This window comes from Diprion similis, chromosome 8, assembly GCF_021155765.1.
Source record: "Diprion similis isolate iyDipSimi1 chromosome 8, iyDipSimi1.1, whole genome shotgun sequence".
NCBI classification, from domain to species: domain Eukaryota; kingdom Metazoa; phylum Arthropoda; class Insecta; order Hymenoptera; family Diprionidae; genus Diprion; species Diprion similis.
This window is the reverse complement of record NC_060112.1, coordinates 26,406,278-26,433,352: the sequence shown is the minus strand read 5'-3', so window position 1 is coordinate 26,433,352 and position 27,075 is coordinate 26,406,278. Positions and strand designations below refer to the sequence as shown.

Below are 27,075 nucleotides of genomic sequence, written 5' to 3'. Positions count from 1 at the left end.
AGTATCGTCGACGAAGCTGTGAATTAGTTTACACGGGTCTGTATTTGACTAATCATAAATCAGCCATGTGCGAGCTGTTGTTTAACCTTCACCCGAAAAACAGGAACGCAACTCTTTCATTCCGCCTTCCGTGGTCGGGGTGGATAAAAAACGAAACTACGAGCACCAACGAGAATGAAAAATGCGTCTGGGAGCGCCTTTTTTCGTCACGGACATTCCCGCGAGGCGTTGATGACCTCGAGGCGAGCTTTTTCCTTTCGAGGTGAGAATTAAATGCAAATTTTTGAAAAACAAAAAAAAAGAAAAAAATTCCATGACATTTCCAAGTTTGCCCTAAACCCAAGATCTAGTTCTCCCTGAAATTTTCCCAGTTCTAGTAACTTACTAAAACCTAAATCGGTCAGCTTATTAACTCTGTATTCGTTTCAAATTTGATTCGAATTGAAAAAAAATATATAAACATAAACGAAAAAACGTTTCACGACGAATAGAAGTACCTCAAAGAATGATTTTCAATTCCCATGATAAAAAACAGATATTTTCGCAGTTTTTTCCATGCCCAACCAAATTAAAAATCCTCTGAAATTTACAGCTTTTCCAGCTTTTTCAAGTCTCTGTTCGCCTTCGATTATGATCGATTGCCATCGATTTTCCCAGGGTTGGATGAACCGGTATAATATTATACGGAATGAGACCTTCCAACGGCTCTCGCTTTCGTTCGGCGTGCCGAGAGACTTTCAGTAGCTCAAGAACTCGGCATCGCGAAGTTTGCGAAACGCTGATCTTATAACGGCGTTAATTCCGCTCCAATTTAATCTCGATTATATCGCATGTCTCTCAGCCGTTGTCATCAGCGGTTCGCCTTCGCCTTCGAGACTCTCCGAGCACGAGTTGACGCGAAGTGAAAGCATTTGCTTGGGTTTGGAGTCATTCGGCGGAACTTCACGCATATATGAGACCAACTTCCATCCGATCGAATCATCAGCCCGCGTGTTCGATCTAAAGTCTCGAACGTGTGTTGACACCGATTTTTTTTCGATTTTTTTCTTTCTTCTTCTTCTTTATGAAATATCGATCAATCGTCAGGTGCAAGTATTATGCGGATGGAATGCCGTTTTCACCCGAGGCTTTTTTTATGAGGATTAATTTAGTCACGTTACCGTAACGATACTTGTTTGAAGTAAAAAAAAAAAAAACGAAAAGAAAAGAAACCGCTACTTCTTCGCCTCTTCAGGGAATATTCGATATTTATTACACCGTTACAAAAACAAAATATACATGAATTTTGAAAAGCCAATAACGACGATCTTTTTTTTTTTATCTCAACTTTCGTTGACCGTTAACGTTCGTAATTTAAGTCCGATGCTTTTTTTACACTTTCAGAAGAGAGTAATTCACGTAGGGAAGAAGATGTCCACAGTTTTTTGGCTTCGTAGAAGCGATCGTTGGTTTTATCCTGTTCACTCCTGAAAACCGTGAACGTTAACCGAATAATCAATTCACAGTAATAAAAAAAAAATCCCAGTTTTACTATAGCCAACGGATAATGCAAGTGAAAATTGCAGCCCGCTGCTGGACTCCAAGGGTGGTTGGTAGGAGTAAAGGAGCAAAGGAGCAAAGGAGCAAAGGAGTAAAATGAGAAAGGAGGGTGGAGTGGAGTGAAGTCGAGTGGAGTGGGCCGCTCGAAAGGAGGAGGGAGAAAGAAGTGTTCTCTGCTCTCCGAAGGAGCTTACGAGGTGTATGCCTAGCGAGGTGAATAGACAGTTGTATTTTCGTCCGGACATCGCGAGGACGTATGTCTTAATATCGTATCGTGCTTACACCTTCTCTTCGACGTGGGTCTTGCGCCAAATTTCAACCCGTGGTAAGTCGAAAGCCTATTTTGACATTCCAAGACAAAAAAATTTTCCCTCCCTTCGTTGGGGTCTGTTTATTTATTATTTTTTCAGTTTTTTTTTTTTTTTTTTTTTTTTTCAAATTTCGTGGTAAGGATATACGAATCGAAAGTTTTTATAAATAATAATTGGAGCAATTCTGAATGGGTTAATTTGTTCCTTAGGGATAATAATAATAATAATAATAATGGTAACAACAATAGTCATTGGTTTGGGTAACTCCACTTGTAACTCCACGCGTGTATGGCGACTATATATGGAAGAGTTATGGTGATTTTGTTTTTGGTTTGGTTAACGTTTTTCTTTTTTATCGGATTTCATACGCGGTGAAAGACGATCTTGATTTTGTTACAAAACGGCAAAGTGAGAGCGGAACAATACATAGGTAATCAGGATACTTGATACCAAAACCTCCGGGTATCCGGTGTACTAATTAACGATTGAATAAATTAGAACCGCGTGTGAACAACAGGAATATATAAGCAAGCGGAGAAGGATTTTTTGTCCTATATTGTATTTTTGTTGTTTTGTTTTTCCAAAGTGTAGGAAAAATATTTGTTGACCAGAATTTCGATTTTCAAATTCAGATTGGAAGATCTGAAAATTCTGCGGTACTTTCGAATGAGAAATGTAATAATCTATGAATAATTATGAAGATGGATAGAAAAACGGCAAAAATAACGGCTAGAATCTGTATATAAAAATGGAAAATTTGAAGGTAATAATTCGACTTGCGAAGCAATTATAAAACAGTTTGATCAACCGTTGCGATGTTTATTCGAGTGGCCGGCCGATAACCGGGTGGAGGAAATTTGCTTTGTACATCGACTATTGATTTGTACGAGTTACCGGATGTTCGACCTCTCGAACAGCCAGCAGGTATGTATATATTGATGTACATTGTTGTACATATGAAATCACGTTCCTTCAATCGATCGGAGCGCCATTTCACCTCTGACAATAAATACGAGCTTCAGAGTGAGTGTAAAGTAAATTCCAAACAATTATTTGCTAAGGAAATACCAACCAGGGGTCTTCATCCCCTCTAAATTCACACACGGAATCGCGCAAGCATTCAAAGACAATGGAGGAGATCTTTGAAGAGGGTGGAAACGAGATGTAGTTCTGCGACAACTTTGCATTAGATCTGAAGAATCTTAATTAGCAAATATTCCGCTCGACAGGAAACTGGCTTAAGGAAAATATTATTCCTGTCGTCTTTGTTCACCATTCGCACATTTTTCATTTGGTTTGTTATTATTATACTGTGCGATTACAGACCGAGTAATATATATATATATCTATACTAAATCGAGCGTGAGATGCGCGAGTAAAGAAAGGAAAAGTAAATGGTGGGAAAAGAGAAGAGACACCTACAGTTATACACGTACGTGTATGTACGGCAAAAAACAGTACAAAAAGGAAAAAAAAAAAATAAAAAAAATAAAAAGCCGGGTTCGGTTATCTTCTCGAATATCAGGACTGCGCGCCGAAAGTCACTCGGGCATCGTTACTCGAATCTTTAACTTTTGGTTATGCAATACTTAAGTGTCCTTTTGCGAAAATGAAAGTCAAGTGTTATTCGTTGTTTCTCGTAGTGGGAAAAAAAAAAAAAAAAAAAAAAAAAAATTAAACACCGTGAAGTTGGTGTAAAAATTTTTTTGTCGTTGTTGTTTGTTTTCTTTCTTACAGAATTTCACTGTAGCTTATCGACGACGTTCCAAATTTTTTTTTGTTTTTTTTATTCTACATTTTTTTATAAATTCTTTGACATATATATATATATATAGTTAGTATTTTAAAATCGTCGAGTTTCTCTCAGCACCTACACACAGAAGAAGAAGAAGAAGAAGAGCCGAATAAGAATCGCGTAGAAACGATCGTCTACATATCTATATATATATGTAAATTATCTGAACGGTGTTGTGAATATACAGAGAAAGTGGTGTGTTGAGTTATACGCAACGTCGACGAGAAATTTATAACGCGTTTCAAGATTTGATTATCTCGATATAGCTCGTATTATATATATATACAGCAATGCTTTTTCAAAATACTATTTTTCGTAAACTCAAGATGCTTCGATAACCTTTCGACCGTTTATAACAATAACAACAATTTACGCAAGTATAAAATGAATCTTTGAAACTTTTTGCCTTACTCATGAATATTTTCATCATGAATGCCGCAGTTTTATAGTATACTTACGTATTACTCGTGTATCCCGAAGGTGAAATTCATCCGGGAAAATAAATCTACGGATACACGTATTCCCGAAATAAAATATCTGACCTAATCTTAAAGTTAATGGTTATCACGCGTGTAATTAGCGCGAGGCAATTTGGCGTGGCTATAAACTGAGAGTAAAGGACAGGATGCGAGAAGAAAGGTGGAGAGACTGCGGAAGAAAAAGCGTTATAATCACTGACTGATTAGATTGGTGAAAAGTAAGTGACAACTCGAATACACCGTAGAAAAAAAAGAAAGGAAATATCCATTAGAATGAGAATAAAAGTAGAGTGAGAGAGAGAGAGAGAGACGGAAATTAGAAGAGGGAAAGCACGATAGCGGAGTCTTAGGTATGATGCAAATGACGCAAGTAATCAAGCAGGCGAGTCGGTCGGCCGACTTGTAGATGGAATTTTAGTTCGTTCATGCCTTATAAGTGGTTTATATGTATATATATAGACGCTAAATTGAATGAGCAACGTTCGGTTTGGTACTATAACTCAAGTTTTTCCTTACGGTTACGATACGACACGACAACGACAACGACAACGACGACGACGTTGCGTTAAGTGAGATTTCACGCACCCCGAAGCAATTGCGTAATAATACCTTTGACTGTTTCAATTTATATTGCGTGTGAACTGCATAGTTGCAAACGCTTGCCTCTGTCTTTGCGTGAGATATCTATGCGTTTCGCAAATGCTGCACGATTGTGATACGGTGCGAAGGCGAGGGAACGAGGAAAGGAGGAAGAAACTTGGAAAGAGACATGCGTTTGAAATGTCATGTGTTTTCTTTTACAAGTTGTGGAAATTCCCGATGAAAATTTCCGATTCTGTATGTGCTGTGAGTTACGATTAGCGAGCGAATCGGCAGTTTACTTTATTTACGGATCGATTTCCACGCAACTTAGAACGTAACATCTTGCAGACATACCTGCAGGTTTTCAAAGATGGAAAGCGATCGTCGATACCCGATCAACAAGAAGGTTATCCAGTTGTTGCATGATCCGAGTAAAGACTTGTTTTATTCTGTAACAGGAGCTAACGTGGCGAATTTTCTAATCGCGAAACTGGCCGCTTTGCCAATACGTATAATAATAAGATAATAAGAATTTTTTGAAAGTATACTCGAAACGGATTATAACTGTGAAGAAAAATGCAACCCTGATTTTTAAAGTCTGGAATTTTGGGTCAATCCAACTTCCGAATTAACGATTTTTTAAAATTTAAAGGCGACAAATTTTTACCGCCTTGTCTGACAAAGAGAATTCAAAGGTTTGTAAGAATCTGTTTTTCTTTATTAGACTTTGCGGACACGGCCAGGTCCAGAAATTCATCATTAACCCTCAATATTTCCTACTCAATTTTGTTTCTCGGGGAATTTTTGGATCAGTGATCGCGAATCTGAAGTTAGAATTTGATAATTTATATATCCAAGATGGCCGATCCAACATGGCGTCTTAAAATCGGATAATTCTGGCAGAAATTTATGTTAGTCGGTGGTTCCTAGGATCGCTGATAACGAATCTGAAGTCGGAATTTGATAATATCTGAATTCAAGATGGCGGATCCAATATGGCGGGTGAAAAATCGAAAAAACTACAAAAGTTCGATGATTCTGAGTGAAACTTGTTGCTCGGGGGTTTTTGGGATCACTGATGATGAATCTGGAGTCAGAATTAACAATAAACTGTGACTGAAAGGGTTAATACGTGTCACGTGTACGCCTTTCAGATCCGCCCTGCACCTGGATCAACATGAAAAGGAACAGGATGCTGTTTTTCCTGTGCACCCTCTTTTCCGGCACGATGGCCATCTCCAATTCCTGGACTCCCGTCCTCCCGTCTCACGCAGGCACAGGCATCCTGCAACAGGAGGCTGCGATCTACAACAACGAGTCACCCTTGCAACAATATCCCTCGAGCCAGGACTCTGAGCCAGTTGCGCATCCCTTGGCCCAGCAGGAACAGGATCAGTGCGCCTTGTACAAGGTTTCGATGAATCAACAGCTCTACTTCGAGGTAAGCATGACTTTGCCGACTGAAACTGCTTCAACTTATTTTTTGTGGATGAAAAGAGCTGATTTTCACGATAAACTAATTCATTTTCCTATATCAGCAGGTAAAGAACAAGTTCAGAGTTGTTTCTTTAATTATTTAATTTGCGGTTGGTTCAACGTCAGGGTGGCGATGCAACGCTTTCATTCAAAAACTTATAATGACAGAATTGTCGAGACGCGACGATAAACTCCGTATGAAGTTTGCTGCGAGAATTCTTCCATCAGCATTTCGCAAGGGTTTAATAAATATGCTTACGTTTGCCGCGTGATATCGACTCGCCGTAAGGATCATTGAAGGAAAATGATCGATGATACGTCAGGCGTAGGTATTCGATTCTCGGTGCGTCGAAGAGGAGATTGTCCGAAGAAACAAATTGCAGTATAATGAATACGTGCAGTCGATATTACCTCTTGATCTAACGTACACACGCAATACTTACATGCATTTTTCCATCGTTCCATCTTGCGTAACGAAATTCCGTGATTCACACGAGCTCGTAGATCCTGGTAATACAGCCCACGCAAAACGAGACCTCTTTTTATCCTCGTATCTCGATTTAGGTCAGGCTTTTGCTCTCTTGCTTGCCCGGTTTCGCCACACCCGTTATTCAGACAAAGGATTAGGACCATGCGCACTTCAGACTCATAATCAATTTTCCAAATAAGAGTATTTCGTATTTTTCAAACAACGCGCCACCGTTTTTCGGACACTGTTTTGCACCGAAGTGATTTAAACAATCTGAACAGCCGTTATAGCAAGTTACCTTATTACCTACTCTTTTTACTGTCCTCGTATTTTACTACCATATAAATATAACGACTCGATAGGGACAAGAAATATACTTCATTGAGCTAAAAATGACAATGACTTGCATGGTCTTCCTGAAGGATATGAAGTTAGTTGATTTTGCAAACCAATCTGCATTTTTGATAGTCTTTTTCAGGGTGTGAAAATTATTCGACAAGAAACTTGAGCGACACTTTTCAGCGGGGATAATAATAAGCATAATCTGCACATCGAAAACCCGAAAGTAAAACAACATTGTGTTTGAAATGCTGTCGTGAATTTACGTTCGTTTCAGATGTTTGTCTCCGATACTTATTTCGATGTGACTTTAAGTGCATTCACCACAGCTGTAGGTACTGCAAAAGTAAGAGTTTGGAAGTAAGGCATTTGTGCTTTGTGTGTTCGGCTTGGAATCAGTGATGATTCGAAGAGCTCGACGTGAAACAGATGGCAAAAGGCCAGCTGTTAATGAAAGTCGGAGAAAACAGAGACCATCGCAGACCTATGCGGTCGCTTTGCAAAACGATAAATATATCTGACTACCTGGTTCCTACATGTATAATGCATCAGCGTGCGTGTCCGTTGCGTTAAACGTGGCGGTGAAAACCGTCATTTAGTTTACTACGGAGTGAAACACGACGCCTTCAAAGTGTTCGACGAATGCAAACTGTCGTACAGAGTGTGAGGCAGGATTTGTGAAACGAGAAAATTCATGGCGTAGGTAATTGAACATCGATATAAAACGTATATTTCGTCACAGCTGAGAAGATTTTTTTTTTTGATTTTTTTTCATTTAATTGCAAACCAATCATGACTGCAAATTTACCAAAATATAAAACATTGCAACAAAGGAAATCGTGTCACTTGTCGTAAAGAATGATCTACACCAATTAGCCAATTTGTTAATGCGACCGAATGTACACGGTGTTGTTACAGTTAACGACGAAACACTTGTGCAAGCAGATTAAGAATGCTATTTTTAGATATTATACTTAAAACATGCGATATGCAGGTTGGCTAACCACCACCACCACCACCACCATCATCATCATCATCATCCTCGAAAGAGTCTTTTTTTAGAGAGGCACCGTGTGCGATCTACGTTCCGTTTAACCTTATACGAAATCGTTGTCCATCAATCACTCGGTGCTGGCACGCGTGAAACGTGAACGCGAACGATCGTAAATAATCCGAACATAGCTACCCAGGCGCCTGAAATATGAGACTAACGGAATGAAGTATGAAGTAGGATCCAAGCGGAGTAAGCGTGAAGGCTATGGTGTCGTAAATTCGGATAATCGTTTGGGTTACACTGGTTATTCACAAGGATTTTTCATAAATTTTTATCCGATTCTGAAGAGTATATATAAGATTATTGCCAAGGCTAAATCCTTGTGTGTCACGATATAGCGTGACGGGACATCAACCGGGCTCTTATAGAATCAGCGGTGAAAACGTTCTCAATTATATATAGAGAGGAGAAAAAGTTGGCCCTCAATAAAAGAGAGAGAGAGAGAGAGAGAGAGAGAGAGAGAGAGAGAGAGATAAAAAGTAAATAAATAAGAAGCAAGAAAAAACATAAAAAATACAGCGACAGACAACGGCAGGCTTAAGAGTCTGAGTGTTCGTGTGAAAGTCAGTTCCCGGCTAGATCATCGATAGTAAATCAGGGAAATTCGAGTAGAATTTACCAAGCGTATTTCTGACCGTGGGACGAGAAGCTAACGATAAGTATTAATGTACACACAGAGCGTGTATCGCGTGTGTATAGACTGCAAGGAAGAAATTACAGGAGTTCCAGAATAAGCAGGTAGCCACGTCGTAATTTGCGCTGACGTGATTCTCTCCTTGTGCGGGAAGGCATAAAGGTATGTACGTTGCACGCTGCCGGGCATCACGCGTGTTCGCGTAATCACAAGTCTCACTTTCTTTCTCAAGTTCAACGTTCGCTTCCGGAATTCACGAGGCTTCTTCATTTTTTTTTTTTAAATTACTTCCCACAGCCCGTCGATGTTTCTAAATGAAATATGCGATAATTAAGCGTTAGTGGAGCCATAATTAATAACAATCGTTGATATACGAAACAGTCGATTAATTATAGGCGTTGGATTAACGATAATTACTTAAAAACCAAACATTCGTCAAATTGATTTGACGCTTTTCGATGACTTCATGATATGTATATATGTGTTAGATATTTATACTTAATGACCGTGCACACGAACATTATGCAAAAGACACAAGGAGCTCTCGACCCTCGCGGCAGTTTAAGCACTCGCCTTGCAATTACACAATCATCTGTGTAAAAAAAAAAAAAAATTATACCGGAATACAACATATTATAAACTCGGCCAACCGAACGATTATAATCACGCGATCCTCAGCGGCATGGGCATGCTGATTACGAGTAGTAGGAGAAATGTTCATTACACACTTGAATATAACAAAATGAAATACAACACGCGACATTTTCTTGTTTTTTTTTTTCCTTCCTTCATTTTTCAATTCTTTTTTTCAACACCATTTCTTAGCCAATGAACAACGTTAATGCTAATCGGAATAATAGGCACAAGCCGTCTCATAAACTCGTAAAACACGCACACAGGAACGACAATGCGCAACGTTAACGATACGGTTTTACAATCAACGAACGAACCGTGGCAATAAGTCACGTGAGCACGTGCGGCCAGTCAATTTCACAAGGTGGATTCTCGGTTCTCTGAATGTTTGACGAAACTGAAATCACAGTTGAATTGTTCGTGCCGTAATTATCTGCGGCGTGTTGTATAACTCGATTACTAGAAAATGCCGAAACGAACTGTACGGTGAAAATAAAATGCGAAGCGCGCAAAAGGCGGCCATGTTGATTTCGAACCCGTATTGAAGTTCAGATTTTTGAACGACGGAATTGAAACTTGGAACAAAGAGATTTGTTTGAATTCTAATAATTTTCTTTCATCATCTGTTTACAGTATGTCCACTACAAAATCGACCTACCGGATATGAAAGAGTTCACGTTGTGCGCATGGACGAAATTCCACAACCACACCAACGACCATCCGCTATTTTCATACGCAGGTAAGATTATCGTCTAACAATAAGAAACATCGTAAACCATTCAGTCGTAAACTATTTGCATGTTCGTAGTGTCAGAATTTCATCTGTCTAAAAAAAAACGTCCGAGCATCAATTGAAACGGTTTTTTCTTCTCCCTTCTAAGTATACATGTGAAAGGATTTTACGAGAGAAACGTTCTGAATTGACAGAAGATTTAACGGGACGCGTCGCATTTGCAGTGCGTAGGCATATACACGTTAATACATACCTGAGCGTGTAATGAAATGCGGTTTGTTGCCACTGGAAAGTGTTTCCTCTTAGGTAAACGTTACGGCCGAGAGACACGTGCTTGATACTCATAAACGCGTCAAGTTACTCGCACGGTTCCCGACAGTTACAGCAGCAGCAGCAGCAAGCAAGCTGCCTAAAATAGTGAGTACAGAGTAAACACGGCACGCAAATGGCACGAGTCGGTATTCTCGTATGGGACAAATCTCCATAATGTGTTATACAACGTTATCCTAACAGTTTCTGCAATCCGTGCACATGCGTCATGTAAGTACTTGTTACGATACGTTTGCGCGTGAAGGAAAAAACAAGAAAAAGAAAAAAAAAAAAAAAAACACGGAAGGAAGAAGGGATATCAGAATGAACGAAGAGAAAAGCGATAAGTAGAAAAATTGAAAGCTCGTTAAGGCCGCGTTTCAACTGTGATACTATACAACTTGTCGAATCGGCTGGTCATTCTCGGGGTAGACCGGCAACGAGGGATTTTCTACTTCGTCGTGAGTCGTTAGACCTTATAACGTTATATTACACGTGTGTCCGGGTCCTTTTGAAATTAATCGTTTCGGTCGATTTATTTTGAGATTAATGGTAACGGCCAAGTGGGGGAAAAAAGGTTCGGACACAACTCACAACTGCCGGGTTTCAGAAAAGGGATGACCATCCTGTACGGAGATATGACAGAAATAAATGATTGAATTTAGAGACTATTAGGCAAACTGCGGCGGGGTAGTTAAATGATGAAAAAATGTATATATATATTAGGGTGGCGCAAAAAAATCGCCTATTTTTTTTTCCGAGTCTCGTGTGACAAAATGTTAGTTTTTGATGTTTTAAGAGCCCACTCCAAAGGACAGCTCAAAAAAAAAATTTTAACTGGTCGCTCCAAATTTAAAAAAATGTCAAAAATCGTCAAAAAATTATATTTTCAGTATTTTGTTTGATTTTTAATTCATGTCGTGGTGTATTGTTATCGATTCTTTCTTACTAAATTAAAGAAAAAAAATTTATGAAATTTTAATGCGAATATCAAAAGGTCGCTCGAAAAGATCTAAAGAAATGAACCAAAAAATTGAAAAAAAATTATGAGCGACCTTTCAAAATTCAAATTTTGAACTGAAACTTTCGGAAACTTATTTTTTTATTTCTCTATAAAATTATACCGTAACGAGAAAAATTTAAAAAAAAAAATCGATTTTTGACGATTTCTGACGTTTTAAAAAATGTGGAGCAACCTCTTAAAATTTTTTTTTTGAACTGTCCTTTGGAGTGGGCTCTTAAAACATCAAAAACTAACATTTTGTCACACAAGACTCAAAAAAAAAAAATATTCGGTTTTTTTGCGCCACTCTAATATATATATATACATATGCAGGCCAATATTCACGCAATTGCAATTTAATTATACGTAGATAGTCGTGTTCCGATATCTGGTTAACTATCGATCGTTAATCTAGTTAGACACCAGACGTGTGTAATTAACGATTAAACGTCGACGTTGCAGTCTGCGACCTCCTTCGAGATTATCGTCGGAGGGAAATTGAACGTATGTAGGTGCCAGAGAGACATATAGTAAGCGGTTGTATCCATGGGCTGAAACTAACTAACTAACGAGTGAAATTGTATCCGGATTTTTTCCATCGCTTGTTATTTTCATTTTATTTAATAAATTGGCGAGTATTGTTTTGCTTCTTTTTTATTTTTAGAAATTCTCGTTTAACCGAGAATTTTGTCCACCACACTCGTGCCTACACTGCGGCACATACGTGATGCGTTGATAGGTAGCAGAGCGAGAATAAAATAGAAGAAAGCAAGTCTAGCAATTAGATTCCATGGAATGTTGAATATGAATATATGTGCAGGAAAGAAACCGATATTAAATACCGGAAACTAATATCCGTGAAACGTGAATTTGGTACTGAGAGAGCGGCGAGTCTTGAAACTTGTCACTGAGAACTTCGCTTCAATTTCGTACTCATACTTCGCCCAAAAATCTGCCAAGATGAATAATCGCGGGTCTTTTCATTTCTCCGGATCACAAATGGCTGTTGCGACCAGTGTAAGAACGAACTGCACGAAGCCAAACATGCATCATTCGGTTCACTCGAGAGTTAATAAATACGGCATACAAAGTACTCGGAGAGTTTTTGCGCGACAGTAGAAAGTTGTTCACTTTGAACGGTCCATTATATATCCACTCTTTGTCGCAGCAATTTTTTTCCATCCAATATATCTATTTTTTTCATCGTAACACTTGGACGCTGGGAGTTTTCGTATAAAAATGATTGATACCTAGATCATCTAGGTGTATACACGGGTATTACGAGCGGTCGAATGAAAGTTCGTTATAAATTACAGTCGATGGTCAGCCACGCGGTATACTGATCTGGATAGCGAACACCGCGAGGAGTTCCTACTTCATGATGAACATAGACGGTCACAATTTGTTCCGACTGAACTATCCCCTCAGACTGAACAAGTGGTACCACAGCTGCCAGAGCTGGAACGGAGTGACCGGCGAATGGCAAATATGGGTGAACGACGAACGCGTTGGACGAGGATTCAACAACAGGGTAAGTCGTAAGGGTAGTTGACTTTGTTTAACGCAATTAGAAACTGACGAAAGTTTTGCCCGTAAAGTTGGTAGGGCACGTGATCAAGGGAGGTGGAATCGCTATTTCTGGGCAAGAACAGCGTCAACTTGGTGGCGGATTTCTGGAGGGCGCTGATGCACCGGAAGGTTGGTTGAGAGGACATCGTTTTGACATAATTGAACATAACTAACCCAAGTCGCACTTGTTCGGTCTTTATTTGCCAATCATTTCGTTTGGACTGACATTGAGGGTTCGAACGAAAAATGTATTCCTTGGAAAATATTTTTTCTCAATAGTCTCAAAACCAGAGCGTTGAACGGGCTTAAGGTGCTTATAAAGACCCGTTGTACACCTCGAAAACGCGGGGATGCAAAACTCCTATACCGCTCAAGCGATCAGAGTGAAACTTGGGCAATTAATGCCTTATTTTGGCAAAAAGTGGAGCGTCTTTTTGCTTTTTCAAAATTTGGAAAAAAATTTTACAGATTGGTTACCACTTACAGAAATTGGACAAATTTTCACAGTCGCACTGAACGGATCAAATTATCCGGTATGATGCCACTCGGCGGTGATAAAACACACATTTTGAGCCCAGTCCCATGAGATTTGATGGTGAAATGATGGTGAAATGATGAAATGGCAGCTGATCTGGTTTTCGATTACGAAGTACACCGGAATCTCATTTTGGCGACATTTGTTACCGACATTACGCGCATGCCGATAATGTATGTGTGTAATGTCGGTAAAAAATGATCAGCCTGCGTGAAAGGTCGGTAACAAATATTGCCAAAATGAGATTTCGGTGTTGTTCGTAATCGAAAACCAGATCAGCTGCCATTTCGTCATTTCGCCATCAAATCTCATGGAAGTGGGCTCAAAATGTGTGTTCCATCACCGCCGAGTGGCATCATACCGGATAGTTCGATCCATTCAGTGCGACTGTGAAAATTTGGCCAATTTCTGTGGGTGGTAACGAATCTGTAAATTTTTTTTCCAAATTTTGAAAAAGTAAACAGACGCTCCACTTTCTGCCAAAATAAGTCATTAATTACCCAAGTTTCACTGTGATCGCTTGAGCGGTATAGGAGTCCTGCTTCCCCGCGTTTTCGAGGTGTACGACGCTTCTTTCTAAGCACCTTAATGATTTGACCATTCGCAGGGTCCGGTGGGTTTTTGGGTGAGCTGACGATGCTTCAGCTTTACGGAGTCGCTTTGACGGCCGGAAAAGCGCACAAGGATCACAAGCACCATCATGCCCATCACTGGGAGCACGATACCAGCAACAACACCCCGAGACCGACGACTCAGGCGCCGGTTACTGGACGGCCGCTTCCCCAAAACCCGTTCCTCACTGCAGGGCAAATAAACCACCAGGTAGGGGATTGATTTTAGACTTTAGACAGGGAGGCCTGGTGGCTGGACTCCCTTATCAACTCTGGCTAAAGTGCAGGTAGTATAAAGGCGTCGACTTTAATTGACAGGTGAAAATCAATACCGGAACGCCACTTCAGCTCAGTCAGAACGGAGTGACATTGAGGCACCCGAGCATCGTTCAGCCGCAGACATCCTTCCAGCCACTTCCTCCCGTGAATCAGGATGCGGCTGGAGTTTCCGGCGGGTTCGCTTCCGCCCTGGACGCATCTTCGCTACGTAGGACCACTCAGTATTTCGGTAATCAAATCCCGCAGGTCTCCCAACTTTCCCAAATTCAGGGACAACCGGAAGCTGGATTTTCATACGTCGCCGAACAGTATCCGACGATTTATAAACGAGCGGCTAAAGTGAGCAACGAGGAATCGGAAGGAACGAATTTTGAGGATATTCAAAAGACCGTCGCCAAGAGGGAGACTGAAATCCCCGACGACAAGGTAAGGAAATAATTTTTTTTGTATGAGAGGGAAAACGTTCGATCAAAAACGACTTTATTCGGTTTTTTTTAACGCTGCACCGAAGTGCGCGATAAATTTTGATTTAGATTTAAACCTGCGAAGGGTTTTTATACACGACCTAAAATGACAATATTGTAGGAGCTTGAATTACGAGACGAGAGAGAGAGAAAAAAGAAAACACAACTTCCGTTCGCCTAACGGATAACAAGATTCGTTGGTGAATTCAGAGCCACGTTAATGAAGTCTTTTTTTCCTCCCTCCCTTTTGAAAGGTCTCCTTTGTCGCGGGAGAAGGTGACGCGAGTTCCTCTCCGTCATCGACGTCGACGGTTCGAAAGGCGCTACGAAAACGAGATTCCGAGAAGAGGAAGCGAGGTCTGGTTCAGCTGGCTGACGGATCGATTTTGGACGATGCTTTGCTCGGCGATCAGGGATTGGAGAATAATTATTTCTCGGGATTAACGAGCTTTGGGCTTCAGCTCCCGGTTCACCAGACCAAAGACGAGGAGCGCGAACCCGCCGAAGGTGAAGTCAGACAAGTGATGAACGTTTGCGACGGTTGTGCCGACGATCCCTTCGAGAAGGTCCTGATCCTTGGCTGGAGATCGGTGCCGAAAAAGCTCTACTCCGGCGCTCTCTATCTACCCGCTGCCCAAACGTGCAAAGCGTTTTAGATGCTTTCAAAATTTGACGACGGTTCTTCCCTAGCTTTTCTTATTCTCATCGTCAGAAGGTGAATACAGGAGGAGAAGAAAGGAAGAAGGTGATAAAACGGGGTACGAATAATGGAAAAGGAAGTCGGAATATATTAGATACTTCTCAATGGCGGGCGGGCGGGGGGGGGGGGGGGGGGGGGAAGCTTGGAAAGGTCGATATTTCGAAATTTCGAACACGTTAAAATAAAATAGCGAAAGATGAATTCCCCAAAAACTTCATTCTATTTTATTTTCGCATGTTTGAAAATTTCATATATCAGCCATTGAAATATTGACCCTTCCAATAAAGTCTCTCGATTGATTTCCATTGAAAACCTCGAGATAAAGACAGACGAAAAAGGTAATTAATAAATTGATACTTTGGCTAAAAACTTCCCGTTATACCGTTATACAACGAGTGACTTTTTGACGTAGAGAATATATTTTAATACTCATAATAGTCCGCGACGACGTTTTATTTATTAATTTTTACAGGTTTTTTTTTGTTTTTTTTTCCAAGCACTGTTATCGATTTTCCTCACTGATATAGAGAAAAAAAAAAGAAAAGAAAAAAAAAAAAGAAAACATGAGACGTCACCGCGGACCTCAAGCTCAGAAATCAATAGTTATTATTTATACGAATTATATATTATCGTTCATCATGCGCCGTTTTTTATATTGTGTAAAGATAATTATATCATACTTCGATTCATGCGCACGATTAATCATCCATCTATGCAATTGTAACCAGTGTAATATATAAGATACTTCATGAATAAATTTATATGTACATGTTACGAGTGCCTCTAAAATAAGTAGAACTTCCACGCGAACTAATTTTTGTTGAACGACTCAATTCCCGGGTGACTTTCGTGTCTCTGAGCTGACACTTTGACGAAAATCAAGACGCTTCGTTGCGTTTTCATTCAGTATCATCAATACCGTCTCGAAGAGCAAGCACGTCACACCGGATGACCGATTAGCGAGTCAAGAGTTCTCTTAATTTAAAGTAACTACTCAACATCGAAGAGAGTCCCTGAAATTGGGCGTCTTTGGCCAGAGTTTCCGACGAGTAAAACTTTGTCTTCCCGAAAAGCTTCGTTTTCCCACTTACCTAGTTTAAACAACGAATAAATAATCTTCGAAAAGACAATTTTATTATCCTAATTACCACCCACCTTGCTTTTGTGGATGTGCTGATGCTGGTACTCGCTGTCAAACTCCGGCTCACTAAAGTAGCTCTGATCCTCCCAGTGGGGCGGAAGTCCTCCCCCTCCTCCGGGAGCTCCCAGAGGTCCTGGCATCCCGGCGACGCCATCGGTGCTCTCGAAGAGTCGAAGAACGCTTCTGTCTCTGATGTCTCTGAGGTGTGACCTGGAGGAATGAATGCGTCCCGACGTTCAGACGATGGTTTCATTATCCCGTACGAATTTCGAAATCACATCGAATCACAACTACTCACCGCATGTCTTCCAGCTCGTAGAACATGTCCTTGTTACTGTCGTGGATGTAGACCTTGACCAACGGACTGTCGAGATACTCCATCGTCAGCTGCTTAGGAAAGCTCCTGACGAATAGAGCTTTCACTGTATCTATGCTCGTTATCTCGTTCGGAAGCAGGGCTCGCTTTGTCTCGTTCCTGTACTGCAGGAAGACCAGTCCTAGGGATGCGCCCACAGAAATTCATTGTTTTGTCAGAGATCAAACATCTCGGTATCGCTTCGGGTCACTACGAATACTCAAGGGACTATAAACTACGACCGGAAGTCAGGGGAAATCAAGACTTTGAATGTGCAGTGGTTCGATTTTAGGGGGGGGGGGGGGGGGGCAACGAGGGAGGCAATAGTTTAATGAAATCGAGACCTTGGTTGATCCGTACAAACCCGCTCCCTCAGCGAGCCACGAAGCTTTCCAAAATTTCACTTTCAACGTATCGCGTTAATGAAAGAACGCACGAATAATACGATCGATCGTAAGTTACCTAGTGGACGCTCCAGGGTCTTGCTTGGTGTTCTGACGACCGGAAGGCTGCTTCGCTGTTTGCCACCGCGACGGAATCCTGTGCTCGACGTCTCCACTTCGGACATGATGCCCGGATCGTCGTCGAAGAGCATGGCCGTTGAGGGTGGAGGATATCCTCGTGGCAGAGGTGACTGAAAGCCGATCGTCGGGAAATAGAAATGCTTTATCAACTTCTAATAACATTTGCACGGTATTCAATCAATTGGCAACAATTCTCTGACAAGTGTTACATGCACAGTTTCTTCCAAAAATATTTGACTCAAGAAAATAAAATAAGACATTCTATAAGTAGTAAAACGATCGTAGAACCTCAGGGTTACCTTTCTCTGGCGCGACTTGGTCCCCATCTGTTAGCGTGGATCACAAAAACACACACAAATAATTTGGTTAGAGTTTGCATTAGCAGGGAGAAGGTGAAGAAGTGAGAAAAAAATAAATAAAAATATAAAAACATACGCGAAGGTGAGAAGTGAGTCTGAAGAAACCTCAAGCGATGGTTAAATCGAACGCAGATTATTGCTCGTATTATTATCATCGTCAACTTAGTGTTATTTATTTAAAAGAAATGTTAAAGATGTTTCAACGACTGTCGTACCTTAAAAATATTTATACAACTATCGCAATTGAGACGAAGAAAAGTGTTCACGAATTTACGAGTCTACGAACGTGACGATATCATCATAAAACTGGGCCATTCTCGTATTCGCTGGTGTGAAATATTTCATCCGTTGAATAATTGCATAATTGCTGAATTGTGTCATCCGTGTAATTTCAGACTTCGTTCAGGGATTCGAGTTGACATATGTTACGATACGCTGTAGAGAAATTTTCTAAAAATTGTCTAAATGGAAACTAGAAGTTATAGAAAGTGCAGGGTGACTCTTCTAACTTCTTTCCACACCGTACAAGATGACGTCGGAGTGTGCAGAGTATCACAGATGGTTTACGTTTGTTTAGGTTTAACGAGTAAACGTTCTACCTCCTCGAAGCGTCGACTTGTCCATGAAAAGTATTTAAATCAGCCCTGCAAGTCTCTCGTCTCAGCCCTCCAGGACGCACCGTGCACACCCTGCATTCCACGGGGTTGCAGGTAACGAGATTTCCACCCAGCCTCACTTTTCCTCGACCAACAGCAATTTGACCCACTTAACATGCTCGATTGCTCGATTATCGACGAGCGATGGTTATACCTGGAGGGCTGAGCCAATCACCAAGCGAACGATCGCTTCTCGCCTTATTTTATACGCATACTTTTGATCGCAGATCGTATAGTTGATGGCAACTAATGGACGCCGATGAGGACTTTAAACGAGGATAAAACGAAATAATGAAATATTATTTGAAAATAGGTTGTCGTGGTAGAAAAATTTGATATATGCCAAATCCACAGCGATAATGCCAATTCTATACGAAGTAATATCAACGAGTGAAAAATTGCAAAGTGGAGGCAAAAAAGAAAGAAAAAAAAAGAACTGATGGGAATAAATTTAGAGCTGAAAGTGCCTTTCGTGTGGCTTCTTTTCGCTTTGTAAATGAATGCGAGGGTGAACGGTAACCCGGTTTTCCTTCCTTGAATTTCATTTATACGAGTAAAGTAGTATAGAAATGAGAAGAGAAAAAGAGAGACGTGTGTATAAATTTTTTTTCTTCGTCACAGTTTTCTCGATAAGGTGTGGAGACGAGTGAATCGAGGTATCAACGCGAGAGAAAAAATGTCTGTTTATTTTTCTTCAGCCATCAGATACGATCGAAGTTTGACTAATGAAAAAAAGAATTTTAAACAAATAATGTAACCCCCTGAGGAAAACTTTTAACGAGAATGAAACGAAGTAACGAAATATTATGATAAAACGATTTTTATATACGGAGGAAATATCGCAGTGGGTACGGAAAAAGAGTTTAATGACGTAAATTAAAATATATAGCTATATCTACGACTATTAATTACATGAAGTTTGTTCAACAGTTTTTTCAGTTTAATTAAGGGAACTCGCGCGGAAAGATGCGATGGAATCTATTGGTTCAAATTTCGAAATTCTGAAAACACTTTTACACACTTTAGCGTATGTTCGAAATCAGGATTAATATGATTAATTTCTGTCTTTATTTATTCCACTTTATATTGGCTACAACAGCTTACGAATAGAAAATGAATATCCAGTTCTTGCTGAGATACATAGAGACCCGAAAGAATGAAATAAAGATGGCGTGTCGTTTTCGGTTGTAACATTTCAAGACCAGAAGGTCGGAGCTTACGCATCAAGCGAAAACGCAAATGTTTTCCCAGAATGATTTATTTATTGATCTACACGTAGGTACTGATCCAAGAAGCATCTCAAACCTACGTCACGTGGTTAGAATGTCTAAACGCGAGTTTTTTGTAATTCCGTCAGTTATATTATTATGTCAAATAAATTTAGTCATGCTATTTCATTTTCTAAAAATTACGGATATTCTAATTGTACTACCTAAATAAAAACACAGTCTTGTACTTAAAGAGAATTAAAAAATAGTGAATATTGTAAATGATTCATTAGGTTAAACAGTGGGGGGGGGGGCAGCTTGGACGGTCTGAAATCATACCTATTTTTACGTTTTATTCTGTTTTCTTTTCTTTCTTTTTTTTAAGAAAATGAAAACGTAAGAGCAATGTGAGTTAGAGGGATTTATTATTTAAGGTTTCGAGAACATTTTAGAATTTTTTCATTGAAGTTAATAACAATAATAATTATAAGTAACGTACGACCACGTTTTCAATCCGATGTGGCGCAGATTCCTCGGTTAATTTTTATCCGATCGAATTGAAAAAATTTAGACACAATCCTCAAGACTTGATAATCGATTTGATTTCGTGGTTAAATTTTTTAATTTCAATCCCCAAATTGTTTTAAATACTAATATTTCTTAACAATTTTTAGGTCGAAAAATTAAATTTCTCGTTGTGTTTGAAAACAAATTTTTTTTTTATAACATTTCAGTTACGAGCTCGAAACCGAAAAGGTGTTTTCAAAATCAAAAACCTTTGTATCTTTTACAAGTTGAACAGTAATGACAAGAGATGCGCCACCGCAAAAACTCTCGACTTCGGAGTTATTTGCTACTTATAAGCGTCTCACCGCCATTTTTTTTTATTAATTTCATCGAAAAAATTCTAAAATGTTCTCAAAACTATAAATAATAAAACCTTCAAACTCAAATTGCCCCAAGTGTTTTTATTCTCTTGTAAAAAAAAGAAAAAAGGCTCCTAAAAATAAGTATGACCATATCTTAGACCATCCAACCTCTACCCCTCCCCCCCCTCCCCCAGATGTTTCCTATTGCCGGGTGTTTTAGTTTGTGAACTAAGATAAGGGATGTAAATTGTGTTTGTCGAATTGATCGTACCTCGAGGTCCATGGTGGTCGCGTGGCGATTCGAAGGCCCGTATTGGCCGTGAGGTGGAGGCAGATGATGAGGATGAAGCGGGTGAAGCTGAGAATTAAACTGCTGGTGATGGAGGGACGGCTGATGGTCGCCGCTGAGAGTGTGGCGACGGGGTTCGTCTCGCGAGCGGCCGCCGCCTCCGCCGGTCCCTCGTGCGACGCCTCCGCCCACCCCGGCGACGCCGAGACGCCTGCCGCCGCCTCCGGAACCCGGAAGGTCACCGGCGCCTCCCTCACCTTCGCCCCTTCCGGAGCCACCTGCAAAATCATGACGGGGTAAGTTCGGAGGACTGTGAGGTGAGAAGAAAGCAAATGAGAATCGACGCTTAGACAAATTTTTGGTGCGATTTACGATTCCTGATCATTTATTTTGTTTTTCGTTTTTATGAGGAAATTTTTCAGGAATTTCGTGCGTTGAAAAGGTTCGAGATCAGGAATGTATGAAGGTTGTTCGTTTATACGGCTGCAAGAATTTGGAAGATCGAATTTTGGAAAACTGTAATTATTGCTAAGATTTTGGGGTTGGGAAAACAAGTTTGTTAACAATATTAGTTTTTTACTTATGTAGGAAACCAATTTCGTAGAATTCGTTTCTAACATCTTTGGTTTTGTACCAAAGTTGTGTTATACCATAAGACTAAAGAGATGAAAGCTCGTATGCAATGTATACTAGAGTGTTTAGAATATTCGCGAATCCTTCCACGTATGAAAACAATTCAAAGGAGAATTTTAAAAATGATGGTGGTACAACTGCATCGGCACTTCCGGTTCCAAAACCACCGCAGAATGAAACCACGCATTGGTTCCACTGACAGTAAGCTGCACTTTAGCTGACTTATGGAAGAGAGACTTTAGGTTGGTGAGCGGCTCGGCCTATTTGGCAGAAGGCTTACCTAGTCGTCCAGAAATAAACCCTTCGCGGAAGGAAAATACTGAAATAGGTTTGTCGATGGTATGTTGACTTGGTTTGTTTACGCGTTTACTACATTTACTGGTAATGCTCTGCCGGGTTGTAGATACCTACGTACCTAAGTTCAACCTCCGGAAACTGAAAAGAGCAATAAAGCAATCGAGCAGACAGAAACAAGGAAGAAAGAAAATAATAATAACTCAGCAAAGATTAGTTTGCTCAAGGAAGTTGATCGTGGTCAGGGTAACTAAAAGGACAAAACTTTTTCGGGAACTTTCTGTTTCCAAGGATATTTTCTCGAGGCTTAAAACAACTACGCTTCAATATTTTCAGAGTTTGACGTCTGATCAGTTTCGCTAAAAACTTTTGGAACTTGGACTGAATCTAGACTTGACAGAGTCGGTGTCAGTAAAGAAGAGCAGCCACCACAGATTCTGGTTCTAAAAATAAGCGACTTACTTCGCTCTTGACGTCTATACGGTTCGGATGATAGCATTCGGGTTAAACACACCAAGAGGCACTGGATCCATGGGTTTGGTGGCAGAGTATCCAGCAACAACTTCCAAAACCCTCCCAAATTCAAGACATAAATGCGCAAATGATGGCAATTGACCTCTCAAGGTATGGAAAACAAGTGAGATTCATAAGTTGGGAGGATGTTCAGTAAGCGGGAAGGAATCCATTCCCAGCAGAATAGAAGTTCCTGATAATTGCACGAGGGAAGACGATCTCGATCGATTAGCCTGACCAAGAAGCTGTCTCCTTGGCGAATGAAATGAAACTGTTTGAAGAATCGATGAGCGACTCTCAAGTGTATCTCTTTTACAGTTGCCATACGTCGATCAGTCGTTGACCCCAATAGCTGTCAACGATTGCTTCGTTTGATTGCTTGGAATGAAAAAAGAGCTCTGGAAAAAAGCGGCAATTCCAGAAACATAATCATGGTCCAAGGTTGTTGCATATCGAGGCACTTTTTCCTCGGCGATTCCATTTTAAATCCTTCCGTTTCACCAGCAAATGAACACCCCTAAAATTCCGAAACTCTAATCCGGGCCTCGAAATGCGTCTGGTCATTGGTCATTTCCTGGTATCAAGTCCCCCCCATGGTTTGGGCTTCTGTTTTAGCGAGGAACACGTCAAGTCAAAGGTTGGAAATTTGACTCTACAAAGAGTACATCGAGTCCTCAATGGACTCTACCAAATTCGGCCAACCTATTTCGGGGCTAATTCCAGCCAGGCGTTAGCCGATAATTTCCGGTGCTCATCTCGTTAAAAATGAGCGTTAATTAAACGAGCATGTGCCAGCTATTCATGCAGGCGGGGATACAACAATGCAAGAGAATAGAAGACCCGAGTCGACTTGCGTTGATATCGGGGCTGCTGACCTACTTCTGACAGCGCATTCAGGGTAATATTAGATCGCATAGATCCAGTATCATCAAGCCATTGAAAATACTCTGGTCAGCGTAGCAGCTGATCCGACTGTTCTAATAATAGAGAAGACAGTGTGACGTGAAACCCGCCCGTCGTACTAAAATATGAAACTCGAATCGCCGGAAAATCATTGCCAAGCCGTCGCAGCACTTTTGTGAGGAGTGAAAAATGTTTCAGAGAGAAAGATTTTGACCCGACTGTCTCAGGTTCTTCGGAGTTCTCCTCTTCGTAGTCGGGGTATGGATTAACCAGTCCAAGAAAAGTAATCGCGGCTTGGTTTTCGGTTTCTTTTTTTTTTTTTTTTTTTACCTCTGCATTGCCTGCAACGTTTTAATCTTTCAAGTCCCACCAGGGCAGAAGCCGAGGATCGAGGATCGAGGGCGCATTCCGCACGGTGCCTGAAGGGTGTGAAAAATATAAATATACCTACATCGTTCTTTTTTCATCTCGCTCTCTGGGTGGAAAGCCTCTCTCTCTCCAGCAGCTCTTCTCGCGTTTTTCACTTGAGATAAGGCGATGGAAAATTGATTGCGTTTTACGAGCCACAATTCCTCATCCCCCCCCCCCCCCCCCCCCCCCCCCCGCCCCTCCATCTTCTCCCCAGAAAGTTCCGCGGGTCTGCGTCAGCTCTGTTCCAAATAATGATTCTCGGCTCGAATCAAGTTCAGTGTGTGGATTCTTAAAACCTATTTACGATACTCTTGCGTCATCGTCGTACGTTTCGTTATCGATTACCAAATTACAAGAGAATTCCTTCAACCCACCACGTACCGTTTTAAATATTGTAACGGACTAGGCGTTACAGAATAAATAATCAGGTTCGTGAGCATTGTAAGCGAATTACCATGGAACGAAATTAAATGTTTCGAGAAACGCTTTAATGGCAAAATGCGTGCTCAGCAGTTTTTAAGTCTGCAACTTTTAAGACTGTTTTTAGAATAACGTTGGTTGACGCAGCAACCTTATTCAGTTTGTAATACATGACAGGTCTTATATGTCTTTTGTCTATGATCACTACTAGATCATAAAGGGTGATTTCATCCTTTATAACAATATTCTACTTTCCGACCACGGCAAAATCGGTTCCATCTTTTCACAGAAAGTATAACCGATGTGTTGCGGTGAGCGATTAAACGCCTGGTAATATCAAAAAAGCGGTGGTGGAGGATTAAACTAACAGCTTTCGCATCATGGTGGGTCAACATCTGCTCAAGTGATTTAAAAATATCGTTCACGCTTGTAAGTATCTGGTAATTGTTCTATGAAAACAACTTCCTGGATTATATATTAGTGTGAAAAACCAGCGAAAACTTTTTTTCCTCTGAAACCACCACGCCTTCGAGATTTAGCTATAAGCAAAGGAATGAATCACAAGTCATAAGGTATTTTCGTTCGATGGTTGAGTTTATTTAAGTTTTAAGAACGGACGGAGGTAGAGTGTAGAATGCAGGGTATTCACGCGTATTTAGAAATAGTTCGCAACGTATGGTTACTTACATCTATGGTTCTACACATGTGTAACACGAGGTAAAAATGCTAAAGGTGGAATTCCAGGACTCAGGCACGAGCCGGACGAAGCTCTCTTTGAGCTCGTGGCTTCTTGTCAGATTGAATTTCTTTCCCATGCAAGTCGTAGGTCGAGCGGTAATTACACTCTCCACTTTCATCTCAATTCGAGTATACTTTTCGCCCTCACTCGACTTGAGAGGGATGATTCTCCAAGGTGGATCCGCAGTGCAGTACGTATCCTCGAGTTCGTCGAACCATGACTAACGCCAATTCGAATAATTGCTGTGCTAAGAAGGTTAACGGATTAACAGCCGGCAAAGACAAACGCAAAATCCCGAAGGCAAATCCCAATCAACCCGGGCCAGCAGCTACACCGAGTCAATCAAGCTACCGTCGTAATGAACCCCATGTTTGCACTTACCGCCACAATTCCGCACATACGTGTATGTCATTTGCTGCGTTCACGTGTGATATGGATCAAACTGATTGTGAGCCCAGACACTGCTGGAAATATAATAATCAGCGAAGGTAAATCCTGTCAAGAGGATCAAAAATTATCCGGGACTTTTATCGATCAGATTGCCACTGTGGGATGAGTTCTTCTTAATTCATAAGTTCGTGGCTTCGTCTCTCTCAATGAGAGTTGAAATGTAAGTATGTTTAGTCTTGGAATTTTTTACTTTCGGTGTGCAAAGTTGAATTTGATTTGACTTGATTTCATGCCAACGAAATATTTCTGAGGATCGTTTAACCGAAGCATAGTCACATTTCTATGTACATATGAGAAGAACCGTTTGGACCTTTCGAAGAATGAATTCCACGCTTGGCTTCCTTTCTCATGGGGGGAAGATAAGACGTAACCGTTAAGGTGTACACATACGAAGGTGTACATAACCATCGATAGTGCTTATCCAACCAGCTTTACGGCACAGGCTTTTCACTATTCTATTTCATGCGAGTGATCGAACAAGCGATACAAGATAAAGACGAGAGTTGAAAAGTGGTTCGGTTCATGATGTACGTAGGTATAGTGAAACGCTCTTCAGAAATCGGCCCATTACAACATGATCGAAGCCACACGTAGAAAAGTATATGCAAGTAAATATCCGCGGAGTTTACTGTTTCTGAAAAAATTGTCTGATATTCCTGCGCGTCTATGATTTGAACTACTCAGCCCAACTCAGCCTAGTCAGAGGGTCGATGATACGAGTAGAAGAATTGTAACGATGAAGGGTCAGGTGCTCTAGAGTTAAACTCAGTTTGCCAGCTTGTTCTCGTTCTTTTTATCACATTTAACGGGAAGCATCTCGGGCAGCTTTGCACTATTCGAAACTGCACAAGACGTTGGGTGTTGAAGATATGTCGAAACTCGCACCACTGTCAAGGTCATGACAGAATTTTTCTTCTGCACCTGTTCAAGCCGCATGCATTGCCAACTACGCGAATTCATCATCTGGATGACAACGAGTCTAAACAAGCCTGTTTTAGCTTATGGTCCATGGCTAGAAATTAGATACAGTACGACCTCGTTATAAGAGAGCGTTGGGGCTGTTAGGACAATATGAATCCAAGAAAATCATCACCGTAGCGTTTCCCCACTAGTACTTGGACGAAGGTGTTTTTTTCTTCGATCACATTTTTTTTTTACAAGGCTTTTAAAACCAGTTCTGAACGTCTAGGTTTTAGAAATTTTTGATGGAAATTCGATATAATGTCGTTCAAATCAAATAATTAGAGAAAATTAAAGAAAATGTGCTCTTTTGAACCTTCGAACTCAATGTAACCCCTTAAATCAACGTCGACGCCATGCGTCGGATGGTAGGAAAACCGGTTTGAAATTGGCTTGGTACCCGCAAAAATTCTAATGAGCAATACGATCGACGGCCCGTTTTCCTGCAGGATATAAATATTGGCATTAGATGTAGAACGCACGTCTTCCAGCAGTAATTTCCGATTCTTTCCGCTATTTGCAGTGCCGTTGGTAGCAGAGCGTTAAGCTGGGCTGTGTAACGCGCTGGCAAAGCGAGTATGTACGCGGTTTTTACTCGTTTGCCAAATTGTCGTTAAAGGTGCTATAATTAGATGGGCAATCCACCACCACCAACAAGACGTTGCGACCAACGCTGCGCTCGGTTTTCGAAGCACTCAGAGCAACAAGCAACAACGAAGAAAGGTCACTGGCACGATGAGTCAGGCAATTACACATGCATGATGCTTCGCTGTGAATCCCGGTTAATATTCGTCCATTTAAACGATCCTAAACTTATACCACTTACTCTCGAACCTA

At 40.8% G+C, this 27,075-nt stretch overlaps 2 protein-coding genes across 15 annotated transcripts in view; one reads left to right on the top strand and one right to left on the bottom strand.

Moving 5' to 3' along the window:
* LOC124409190 (serine/arginine repetitive matrix protein 2) overlaps positions 1 to 27,075 on the bottom strand; it is a 153,875-nt gene that overhangs the window by 39,253 nt on the left and 87,547 nt on the right. For 12 of the 14 annotated variants that reach the window (XM_046886628.1, XM_046886627.1, XM_046886634.1 and 9 more), the window contains exons 4-8: positions 20,898 to 21,193; positions 17,834 to 17,860; positions 17,473 to 17,644; positions 16,954 to 17,164; positions 16,670 to 16,865 (exon numbers count right to left, since the gene is read on the bottom strand). In XM_046886628.1, the coding sequence (XP_046742584.1) occupies positions 16,670 to 16,865; positions 16,954 to 17,164; positions 17,473 to 17,644; positions 17,834 to 17,860; positions 20,898 to 21,193 (902 nt within the window). The remainder of the gene's footprint in view (positions 1 to 16,669; positions 16,866 to 16,953; positions 17,165 to 17,472; positions 17,645 to 17,833; positions 17,861 to 20,897; positions 21,194 to 27,075) is intronic. The other 2 variants (XM_046886630.1, XM_046886632.1) reach the window with 2 other exon arrangements.
* LOC124409193 lies at positions 1,726 to 15,614 on the top strand. The gene is made up of 8 exons (XM_046886647.1): positions 1,726 to 1,864; positions 5,861 to 6,147; positions 9,945 to 10,050; positions 12,673 to 12,887; positions 12,955 to 13,054; positions 14,068 to 14,282; positions 14,390 to 14,776; positions 15,069 to 15,614. Exons 1-8 carry the CDS (start codon positions 1,741 to 1,743, stop codon positions 15,468 to 15,470), a joined length of 1,836 nt encoding a protein of 611 aa, XP_046742603.1. The 5' UTR covers positions 1,726 to 1,740; the 3' UTR covers positions 15,471 to 15,614.

Bases quoted from the DNA above. Each gene is read 5' to 3' on its own strand.
- LOC124409193 (XM_046886647.1), top strand. From the start codon at position 1,741: ATGCCTAGCGAGGTGAATAGACAGTTGTATTTTCGTCCGGACATCGCG. The intron at 1,865-5,860 runs GTAAGTCGAAAG...TACGCCTTTCAG, and splicing joins GCGCCAAATTTCAACCCGTG to ATCCGCCCTGCACCTGGATC. The intron at 12,888-12,954 runs GTAAGTCGTAAG...TTGCCCGTAAAG, and splicing joins GACGAGGATTCAACAACAGG to TTGGTAGGGCACGTGATCAA.